Source organism: Dipodomys ordii, unplaced genomic scaffold (genome assembly GCF_000151885.1).
Source record: "Dipodomys ordii isolate 6190 unplaced genomic scaffold, Dord_2.0 Scaffold102, whole genome shotgun sequence".
Taxonomy (NCBI): Eukaryota; Metazoa; Chordata; class Mammalia; order Rodentia; family Heteromyidae; genus Dipodomys; species Dipodomys ordii.
In genome coordinates, this window is record NW_012267318.1 from 5,624,101 (window position 1) to 5,636,022 (window position 11,922).

At 41.3% G+C, this 11,922-nt stretch overlaps 1 protein-coding gene across 1 annotated transcript in view; it reads left to right on the plus strand.

Annotated features, from left to right (window-relative positions):
• Fry (furry homolog (Drosophila)) overlaps nucleotides 1-11,922 on the plus strand; it is a 291,396-nt gene that overhangs the window by 235,291 nt on the left and 44,183 nt on the right. Inside the window, exons 49-51 of the mRNA XM_013027318.1 lie at nucleotides 1,774-1,935; nucleotides 3,070-3,144; nucleotides 6,356-6,526. Coding sequence (XP_012882772.1) covers nucleotides 1,774-1,935; nucleotides 3,070-3,144; nucleotides 6,356-6,526 — 408 coding nt within the window. The remainder of the gene's footprint in view (nucleotides 1-1,773; nucleotides 1,936-3,069; nucleotides 3,145-6,355; nucleotides 6,527-11,922) is intronic.

Genomic DNA, 11,922 nt, shown 5'->3' on the forward strand with positions numbered 1-11,922 from the left:
CTTGCCTTGCATGCATGAGGCCCTGGGTTTGATTCCTCAGCACCACATAAGCAAAAAGAAAAAAGCCAGAAGTGGTGCTGTGGCTCAAGTGGTAGAGCGTTAGCCTTGAGCTGAAGAGCTGAGGGACAGCGCGCAGGCCCAGAGTTCAGGCCCCACAACCAGACCCCCCCAAAAAATGATATTAATGTATTGATTCACCCCTTTGCATGATAAATTATGTTTTAACCCCATTAGGAAAGAAAGCTGTTTTTCTTGAGTTCATTCTCTCCTAAAACAAGTATAAAAATGGTGTGGGCAGTGAACCACATTCCTTAACTCAGAGACCCAGAACTGCTCCAGAGTGAGGGGCCTTGGCAGCCAGGATGAGAACTGCAGAACTGCTGGTTGCTCTCTGCCCCCTCAAGGCCCTATGATCTGATGTCTCAAGGAGAGACCAACTTGGAGCTAAAGTTTAAGAGATGCTGCCTACCAGGCCACCAACCCCGCTCTCAGAAAGAAAGGGAGATTTCTTAAGTGCTACCCAAGCCCCCTGCCATGACCTCATCTATTTAAAATAATTGAAAAGATATAAATTATTTAAGTAAAATTTTCAATTAATGAAAGCATATAAAACCAGGTATCAGTGGCTCACACCTGTAATACTAGCTATTCAGGAGACTGAGATCTGAGAATCATAGTTCAAAGCCATCCCTGGGCAGGAAAATCTGTGAGATACTTATTTCCAATTAACTACCAAAAAATAGGAAATGGTGCTGTGGCTCAAAGTGGTAGAGCACTAGCCTTGAGCAAAAGAATCTCAGGGACATTTCCCAGGCTCTGAGTTCAAGCCCCACTACTGACAGAAAAATTAAACAAGATAGATAGATAGATAGATAGATAGATAGATAGATAGATAGATAGATAGATAGATAGATAGACAGACAGACAGACAGACAGACAGACAGACAGATAGATGATTAAAGGTTGGAGAGTTAAGATGGAATTTTTAATCCTTTGTTCTAAGGAACTCTCTCAGGATTAAACACACCTAAAACCTTACTAATGTTTCTTGTCATTACCAGTGGCTTACAAAACATATTGAAAGGTAAGTCATTACACTTGCTTCCTGCTGCTTAAGGAGTATGGGAAAACATTGGAGATGCAAAATGATACAGAGTATTTATTTGGACGTGGGGAATAACCAGTCTATGAATAGCACTGAATTTCTCCAACCTGAGTATTATTCATTCCATCAGTTTTTGGTTTCTTCTATGTAGATTCCTTATCCCACAGATCTCTCTCTCTCTCTCTCTCTCTCTCTCTCTCTCTCTCTCTCTCTCTCTTGTGTGTGTGTGTGTGTGTGTGTGTGTGTGTGTGTGTGTGTGTGTGTACGTACATATATGTCAGTACTCGGGCTTGAACTCAGGGCCTCACAAAGGCTTTCTCAACACTAGCATTGTACCACTTAAGCCACACTTTTATTTCTGTATACCACAGAATTTTTTTTTCTTTGCCAGTACTGGGGCTTGAACTTGGCCTGAGCACTGTGCCTCAACTTTTGTGCTCAAGGCTAATGTTCTACCTCTTTGAGCCACAGTACCATTTCTGGCTTTTTGATAGTTAATTGAAGATAAGAATCTCACAGATTTTACTGCCCATGCTGGCTTTGAACCAAGATCCTCAGATTTTAGCCTCCTAAGTAGCTATGATTATAGGCATGAGCCACTGACACGTGGCTACCATCAAGTCATTAATGAGACAGAATAATGTGTGCTTTTGCATTCCTTTCTCAAGACACCCATCATTGGGAGGCGATATGATGAACTCCAGAATTCTTCTGGGCATGATGGGAAACCCAGGGCCATGGCAGTCACCAGGAGTGCATCATCCACCTCGTCAGGCTCCAACTCCAACGTCCTTGTTCCTGTGAGCTGGAAAAGACCCCAGTATTCTCAGGTAGACAATTGTAGGCATGGAGCATTGGAATGGAGTTTAGGGGATCTACAGAGCCCCACTGCCCATGTGATACTGGATCCCTCCCTTCCCACCATCCCACTGACCATCTAGACCACAGTGCTTCCATGAGGGCTCACAGCATCCCAAGCACACTCACTTTTATCTTTGGACAGCTCATTGTGTTGACTTGAAAGCTGGCTCTGTTGCCTCTCCCCACTGGCTGGAGTTCTCATAACACTTAGAAAAATCTGATCTTTTGCCAAGTGCTGGTAGCTCACACCTGTAATCCTAGCTATGCATGAGGTTGAGATCTGAGGATCACGGTTTAAAGCCAGCACGATCAGAAAAGTCTGTGACGCTCTTATCTCCAAATAAACACCTCAACACTAGAAGCGATGCTGTGGCTCATGGTGGAACAGTAGTAGCCCTCAGCAAACGAACTCAGGGACAATGCCCAGGCCCTAAGTTCAAGCCCCAAGACAAAAAAAGAAAACAAAATCTGGGGCTGGGAATGTGGCTCGGGGGTAGAGTGCTTGCCTCGCATGCATGAGGCCCTGGGTTCAATTCCTCAGCACCACAAAAATGGAAAAGGCTGGAAGTGGCGCTGTGGCTCAAGTGGTAGAGTCCTAGCCTTGAGCTGAATAGTGCAGGGACAGCGCCCAGTTCAGGCCCCACAACCAACAAAACAAGAAAAAAGAAAAGAGAAAGAAAATCTGATCTTTCGTATGAAAGCCCTTCAAAGAAATCCTGCCCTTCCACCACTCAGAATCCTTTCTCCAAATAACTTATCCATCATTTTCAACCAGTTCTACAGTGCTTCATCAGCCTTAGTACAAACACAATGAATGTGAGCCTGACTTTGGATTCTCTTAATAATCATGGCTTGAAAAAAATGAAAACAGGCAAAAAAAAAAAACCCATTATAGTTAACCTACAAAGTCTAACATACTGCTTCAGCATGGTCTTGGTACTTTATCAGTGACCTGTTTCACATGTGTATTCTGCAACTCAGTTCACCATGGCCCCACTTCCAGCAGTCACCTTTCTTCTGTACTAGTGCCTACAGTATTGGGGCAGGTCTGCTCCCAGGACCCCATAATGAAAAATGAAAACTTGCCTGTGTTTCCTTTCCAGAAGAGAACAAAAGAAAAGTTGGTGCATGTCCTTTCTCTGTGTGGCCAAGAAGTAGGACTAAGCAAAAACCCCTCGGTAAGTTTCATCTCCAATTAACCAGTAAAACGCTTGAATTGGGGTATGCAGAGTGTCAGTCTTAGGTACTGAATTGAAGACCCAGTACTAACAGAAAAGAGAGAAAAGAAAATGATGACAAATTAACAAAAATGTTGTTATTAACAAATGACTATTAACAAAAATACTATTAAATGATAGATTAGTCATTTTTTTCTCATATAAATTTCACTAGTATAATAACACCAAGTTTTTGACTACACCAAAGATTGATGTATATATGTTTCTGAAGCTTGTAAAATTCAGATTACTCAAATTGTGAGTGTGAGCATCTCCTAGCATGTTTTAGCAGAATTGGTAAACTTATCGGGGTCTGGTTTCACTATATACTGCAATTGTTTAATTTTCCACATTAAAACTTCTCCAGGGGCTGGGGATATGGCTCAAGTGGTAAACATCTACCTAGCAATGCAAGGCCCTGAGTTCAAACTCCAATACTGAAAAAAGCAAACACACACACACACAATTTTTTTTTGGTTGGTCGTGGGGCTTGAACTCTGGGCCTTAGCGCTGTCCTCAGCTCTTCAGCTTAAGGCTAGAGCTCTACCACTTGAGCCACAGAGCCACTTCTGGTTTTCTGATGGTTTTATCGGAGATGAGAGTCTCATAGACTTTCCTACCGGGGCTGGCTTTGAACTGTGATTCTCAGAACTCAGCCTCCTGAGTAGCTAGGATTACAGGTGTGAGCTACTAGCACCAGCTAAAAATTCACTTTTAAATGGAAAGATTAAGGTCACAGCAAGCCAGGAACATGATGTCCTTCCATTGCTGGCACAAGGTGGCACAAAGAGAGACTTTGTAACAATAACAACAAAAAAGAAAACAAAGGAAGAAAGGGAGGGAGGGAGGGAGGCAGGGGGAGGGAGGGAGGGGAAAAAACAGTACAGATCGGTAAGGTTTCATCTGTACACTGAAACCAAGTTTAGTCTTTCTTTCCTAGAAATGCACCTTTATAATTTCCAAAAAAAATCACAAACTAAGTAATTGGCCAAATAAATTAGGAATTAACAGATTTCTCTGTGGATCTGTTTGTAAAATTCCAAATGTATCTATTTATGTAGTTTGTGAGTGGGTAGACACTCCTAAATACTTCAAGTATAAATTGATATTTCTTTTGGGAAAGCACCTAGCCATCAGCTAAATTTTGCCTCTCTATGAGTCATCTTTTTGGTGGTATTGATGAGTGGGGTTTGCTGCTGTTCCTCTGATATTACTACAGGCAGGGGACCAAGGCAGGAGGGGCAGACACATTTCGAAGCCCATAATGAAGAGAATTCAGGACTTTTGCCTTGCAATGGCCCAGCCAGCCAGGGCTCTCTTTTGTTGCCCTTGTAGGTAGCAGCCTCCTAAAGATTCATACTGTCTGCTCCTCTACTGAGGCCTCACCCACTGGAAATACTTTCCTGGAGCACTTTATGAATAAGACAGGCAGCACTGACTAGAAATGAGAAATGGGAATTCTAGCCTTCTTGCCTTGACTACTCCAGGGACTCTGTGTCTCACATCCCAGTCCAATCCTAGTTCCAGACTCTGCCATGATAGTCTCATGACAATACAGGTTTAGTAGCCCTTATCTGAAATACTTGGGACTGGAAGTATCTCAGATTTCAGCCTGGGGATTTGGATATAGTTGCATAGACTGAGATAGTATCCCCAATCTAAAAACCCAGAATTCTCTAAAACTTTTTTTTCCCAAAAATTTTTAAACTTTATTTTATTGACCATGTCAACACTGAAAAAGTTTCCAATTTCAGAGCCTTTCAGATTTTGGATTTTTTTTCAGAGGTTTTCTGGGCCACTCAGGCTATGTTGTATGTATAATGATTGTTCTTCAACACTAGAGCAGCAATACAACACCTGAAGTTCATTCAGTCTTGTTACTTAATTTTATCAATGATTTGCATATTTTTCAATGACAATGAGGCCATATGTTAATTTTATTTCATATCCATGTCTGGTGGAGATTGACTAGGAAAGAAAATATTTCATTTCATTCACAAGGTATTATTTCTGAAATATTTAAATGGCTCAGTGGAAAGAACCTAACCACATTAGTTTTGTACTTTTGGGCTTTAATATCTACTTACTATTACTATTGTTGTTAAATTATCATATTTGTAGTGCGAGGGGGTTTCACAGTGATATTTCCATATGTGCATACAGTATAATTTGGCTTTGGTTTCTTATTCTTGCAAGTTCCTGGATTATGTCTATAGAAAAGAAAAGAGAAAAGGAAAGGAAAGGAAGGAAGGAAGGAAGGAGCCATATGCTGGTGGTTCATACTTGTAATCCTAGCTACTCAGAAGAGGCTGAAATCTTGTTGTCCAAAGCTAGCTGGGATAGGAAAGACCATGAGACTCTTATCTCTAGTAAACTACTCAGAAAAAGCTGGAAGTGGCGCTGTGGCTCAAGTGGTAGAGAGCTAGCCTTGAGCACAAAGAGTCTCAGAGAAAGTGCCCAGGCCCAGAGTTCAAGCCAAAAAAAAAAAAAAAAAAAATTAAATCCTTTGCTCTCCTGGGTTATACTACAAAAAGAAGGTATTGGACTGGGAAGTTGGCTTAGTGGTACAGTGTTTGCCTCACATACATGAGGCCTTGGGTTTGATTCCTCAGCACCTCATAAGCAGAAAAAAAGCCAGAACTGGTGCTGTGGCTCAAGTGGTAGGACACTAGCCTTCAGCTGAAGAGCTGAGGGACAGTGCCCAGGCGCAGAGTTCAGTCCCCGGGACCGACAAAAAAAATTATTGGCATAGTGCTTAAAATACAAATTTGATTGTGTGTGTGAATGTGTACAATCTCTAATCTCAGTCATCTCAAGAACAGTGGAAAATTTTAGCTACTCCAGTTTGTGACTGCATGCTTATTTGTTTTACTTACACACACACACACACACACACACACACACAGAGGTAGGGTCCCATCTTCATCCATTAAGAGGCAACCGTTCAAACTTTTGAACATTTTCCTGGTGCATGAACTTGCGTGTCTGTGACGAGTTCAATCCAAAGGCACCTGTCCAACATAAATAATGAAAGAACATTCTAAAAATATCCACTTAAGGAATTAGGTGTGTACTGGAAATTCAGTGCTACAAGAAGCCAATTAACATTTCTCCTAACATAAACAAGCAGACGGAGACGGACGTCTCAAGAAAGGGCTCTCTTGATTCACAGGTGATTTTTTCCTCGTGTGGGGACCTGGACCTGCTGGAGCATCAGACGAGCCTGGTGTCCTCAGAGGACGGAGCCCGGGAGCAGGAGAACATGGATGACACCAACAGTGAACAGCAGTTCAGAGTCTTCAGGGACTTTGATTTCCTCGATGTGGAGTTGGAAGATGGAGAGGTACAGCATATTCTCTGTATAATAATAATAATAATAATCCTCTCAGCATGTCCTTCACTAACCAAACCATGGCTGATTTTGGAGCAAGGTCTTTAATTGGAAAACTGCAAACTGTATTTGGAATCAACTTTTATTCAGAGTACAGCTGCTTAGCTATGGCAAAAATTACCACACCCTTCCTGTCTGCACCCATGGCAAAAGCTGCCAACTTATTACTAAATGGCAAAGATCTGAGTTGTAATGACCACACAAAGACTCTGTGTGTGTGTGTGTGTGTGTGAGAGAGAGAGAGAGAGAGAGATTGAGAGTCTCCAGAAGGGAACTCAAAACCACTGAAGATCTCAGCCTGTTCACTGGCACCTAGCTAAAATATGCTAGGCATTTAATTATTTTAAATGTACAGTTGCTCTAATTCAGTGATTTCAAAGCTTGCCTGCTTCAACATGAGATCAGATCAGATTTTTGTGCTACATTTGATGAAATGATTAGCAGTTAAAATATAAAGCACAAGGAGGGGCAAGACAGAGAGGAGGAAAGAGAGAAAGGAGCTCTTTGCTCTGTTTTAGTGGCTGAATTCAAGTCTCAGCAGGCACATGTAGATGTGTTGATCTTGAATGGTAATCATGGTAATCAGATGCCTTCTGCTATGAATCATGTGTCTGAAACAGTGCCTGGAAAGAGTAGCAATGCTGTCAGTTACCCTCATTTCTATAGCTCAGGGGCTTATTGCAGCAAAGAAGCAGTCATTTTCTCATGAATGAAAACTCAATTCACTTTTGGTGAGATTGGCTCATATAAAGGTGCTTGGTACTGAGCCTGGCTTATGGTGGTGGCATACAACCTTGGTCAGATTTTGTGCAACTAAACATGCTGAATTTTCCAAAGGGCTTTCTGCTGGTCTTTTTTATATGTCTGCATGCCAGTACTGGAGCTTGATCTCAAGGCCTGGGTGCTGTTTCATAGCTTTTTGGACTCAAGTCTATTGCTCTACCACTTGAGCCATAGCTCCAATATTGGCTTTTTTGCTGGTTAACTGGAGATAAGAATTGCAAGTACTTTTCTAATCTGGCTGGCTTTGAACATTGATTCTCAGATCTCAGCCTCCTTAGTAGCTAGAATTGCAGGTATGAGTCACCAATGCCTGCTAGGCCTCTACTGGTTTTATAATTAAAACAGAAGCTTCAATTCAAGGTTTATTATATCTTATGGCAGGAAGTCAACCCTACTGTAACTATAAGTTTGTGGAGAAACAATACTTTAAATAGCTTCCCTAAATGTACATGACTTCTCCAGGCACCACAGGCTCATACATGTAATCCTAGCTACTCAGGGGACTGAGATCTGAGAATTGCAGTTCAAAGCCAACCCAGGCAGTCCATGAGATTATCATCTCCAGTTAACCACCAAAAAAACTAGAAGTGGTGCTATGGCTCAAAGTGGTAGAGCTCTAGCCTTAAGCAAAAAAGCTCAGGGACAGTTCCGAAACCCTGAGTTCAAGCCCCATGATCAACAAGAAAAATAACAAAAGTGTATGACTGCATGCCAGATGCCAGTGGCTCATACCTCTAATCCTAACTACTCAGGAAGCTGAGATCCGAGCATTATGGTTCTGAAGCCAGCTCAGACAGGTAAGTCCATGAGACTCTTATTTTCCACTAAACTACAAACAAAAAGAAAACAAAAACAGACGTGGAGCTCAAGTAGTAGAGCACTAGCCTTGAGCAGAAAGAAGCTCAGGGACAACACCAAGGCCCTGAGTTTAAGCCCGAGGACTGGCACTAAAAAAAGGAAAAGCATATGGCTGCTGACCGGCTAGCTTCTGTGTAGCTGAGACTTGAGAGCTGCCTATTGTCATCTTCCCTAGGCTATGATTACCCTGATGTCTGCAGTAGGCGAGATGTACCCATGTTTGCAGATGAACAATGTTTCTTCCGTGATTATTTCACTGGAAGTCACACTGATCAGACCCAGTTTGTAAAGAGCATAAAAGCGCTGGCTGAGGCAGGGGTCACACTCCATGATAGAGTGCATATCCAGCATCGGCAAGGCTCTGGGTTCCATTTCCAGCACTAGAAAACAGAAAGAATAACAAGCAGCTAAAAGCAGAGAGAGCAAGGCATGCTTCGAATAAGGGCCATCTTCAATTTCACTTTAGAGGGTTCTGGAACCAATAAAAAGGATTGCAGAGGTTTCTATTGACCATAATTAGTAAAAGAGAAAACATTCAGTAAGGGCACTTACTCCTGCCCTAGCAAGCATAAGTCCCTGAGTTCAAGTCTCAGTACCACCACCAAAAAAGGGGCAGTAGGGCGGGGGTAGGGGGAAAAGAGATCAACAATCTAAAGCAAAATATGCACCTGCCTTTAAATACTTACTATGTGCTTCTGAGCCAGAGCTGAGTGCTAAGCTAAGGTTAAAAGATACTTCTCTGATCTGTAGCTGACCAAATGTTGCTCTTAGCTAGAAATGAAGTGTAAACACCCTCTTCATGCCAAACTTAAACTAGAGAAGAAAACTGGCAGAATAAGAAATATATAATTTTCCTGTCTCAGCCAGATGAAAACATTCTGCTGAGCAACCTAGCAGGAATGATACAAAGTGGAGGAATCAATTTCAGAACAATTAATAAAACATAATTTCTATTAAGGGTGGAGGCTTAATCTGAGGCATCTGGGGCTCAAGCATGTAATCCCAGCTGATGAGGAGGCTGAGATCTGAAAATGGCAGTTCAAAGCCACCTTGAACAGAAAAATCCATGAGACTCTTTTCTCCAATTAACCAGCAAAAAAACTGGTAGGGAGATGTGGTTCAAGTGGTAGAGTGCCAGCCTTGAGTAGAAAATGTCAAGGCAAGAAGCCCAGAGTTAAAGCTCCAATACTGGCACAGAAAAAAGAAGGTGGGGCTAGGATTGGTGTAGTAAAGAAGGTGGGGCTAGGATTGGTGTAGTAAAGAAGGTGGGGCTAGGATTGGTGTAGTAAAGAAGGTGGGGCTAGGATTGGTGTAGTAAAGAAGGTGGGGCTAGGATTGGTGTAGTAAAGAAGGTGGGGCTAGGATTGGTGTAGTAAAGAAGGTGGGGCTAGGATTGGTGTAGTAAAGAAGGTGGGGCTAGGATTGGTGTGGTTCAGTGACAGAGTATCCTAGCACCTGTGTTCCTATCTACCTAGCATAACAAAGACAAACTACTAAAAATCATTCCATCTCAACATCTTTACAATAAAATTTTTTTTAAAAATCAGTCCATCAATAAAGGTAAGAAAGGAGAAAGGAAGGAAGGAAGAAGGAAGGAAAGGAGGGAAGGAGGATTAGGGAAGAAAGGAGTGAGGAAGAGAAAGGGAGGGAAGAAAAATAGAGGGGAGAGAGAGAAAAAAGTACAAAGCCAACAGGCAGATGGTGGCTGGGGTTTGGCCCAGTGGAAAGGGAAAGAGGGACTGGAAAGAGGAACAATGTTCCTTTCTTTAAAAAACAAAAACAAAACAAGTATACTAGTATTTTCCAGGTACAAGTAAGAACAAATAGAGATCATTTTGTCTTTTGTGATTAAGCTGTTGTAAGAAACTCAAGGGAATGAGAGTGCACTTTATCCAAATAAAATAATTTGAAAGCCAAAGCACATCTGTATTCTTAGAGGCTTGAAACAAGAAGAAGCTGAGGCAGAATAGTTGTTTGGCCCTCAGAGTTCTAGTTAAGCTGAGATAGCAGAGCAAGAATGCCCATCATGAATGGATGGATGGATGGATGGGTAATAGAGATAGACCATACATACATACATACATACATACATACATACATACATACATGATGATAGATGGTAGACACACCAGTTGAGAATGTCTTACTACTTCTAAACATTATAGTAAATGATACCCAGAGCAGTACAATTTAAAGCATTTGAGCTTCAGAATCCATCAGCTCCAAGTTTGAATCCCAATTCTGCAATGATCTAGCCATATGGCTTAAGCATGGGTTTAGTTCCTTTTGGTTTCTGCGTGCCCATTTGTCTAACAAGCATACTGAAACCTGTCAACACGAATAAAGAACAGCCTTGCAGAGCTTCTAGTATCGTGTCAGAAGTATGACTGGTGTTCTCCAGCCCTTGTACTCGCATCGGTAAAGAATTAGGTTTTATCCTTCTTGGAGAAAATCAAGTATATTGAACTTCTCAAGAAGAGCACCATTGCCAAAAAAGAAATATGAGTCATTTTTGTCGTGTCTATTATTCACTAAACAGTCTGGGAAGTTCATGGGTAATATCTGTAGAAGTTTTTGCCCTCAAACTTTTCAGAATCTTTTAAGGTGTCATGTCTTTGCTATTAATTGCGCATCCACAGTGAGCATTGTGATTACAGACACTTTGAGCTTTGTGAAAAGCGTCAGGTGATCCCACCTTTTTTTTCTAGTTGATGACCCTCTTTCATTTACTTGTGACATTCAACAGTTTCCTCAGGAATAATTCTTTAGGCATTCAAAAGCAAAAGTATTGAGGACAAAATTGTCACAGAAAGCAAAGCTACTTCAGAAACTGTGTCTATGATTTATTATCCCAACTATATCACTCACCATTAAGAAGTGCAACATTTCTGATGTTTAATCATAATTTTTCTCTTTGGAGGTAATACATATTTCACCTTTTTCAGAATTTGCATCTACTGAAGTATATATTGTTAGCACTGTTGTGTTAAAGCTAAGACAAATGCATTTGAATATCTTATGTCATCATTTTAAATAGACCTTTTATTTGTTTTTTTGCCCATTCTGTCTGCTCCCCAGGAACTCCAGGTAAGATGATGCTATTTTTAATTCTGACGTGCTAGTAGATGTTTGGCATCATTGCAGATTTATAACAATGTAATTGCTTTTTTCCTTCCTTCCAGCAAGCATATGCTTATTTGCGTGTATATTTCTGTTTAGATGTGTGTGATATATTTGTTCTTGGCTGCTCTAGTATAGATATATTTTCTAAAAACTAGAAATGCAGTATTTAAAAAAAAAGTCTTCATATGTATAGTTCTGGAAGTTGCATGATGATATCTCTTGAGAAACAGTGGTGTTTCCAATGTAATTAATGGAAATCCTACATTTTCTCATGAAGCAACTAAAACTGGAAGAGTTTGGTTGCTAAATTATTTTATCGAGTGAAACTGGGCTAGGGGTGTGATTCAGTGGTCATGTATGTGCTTAGACCCTAGGTTCTAGCCCCAATCTCTCTCTCTCTCTCTCTCTCTCTCTCTCTCTCTCTCTCACGCACGCACACACACACACACACACACACACACACACACACACTCAATCTGAAACAAGGCTAGCAAGTCTCTTGGTAAAGGTGGCTGAGAGATGCGTCAGATCTTGTGGCTCAACTTTTTTTTTTTGGAGGGGGGTATTAGGAAACAAAAGGAAAA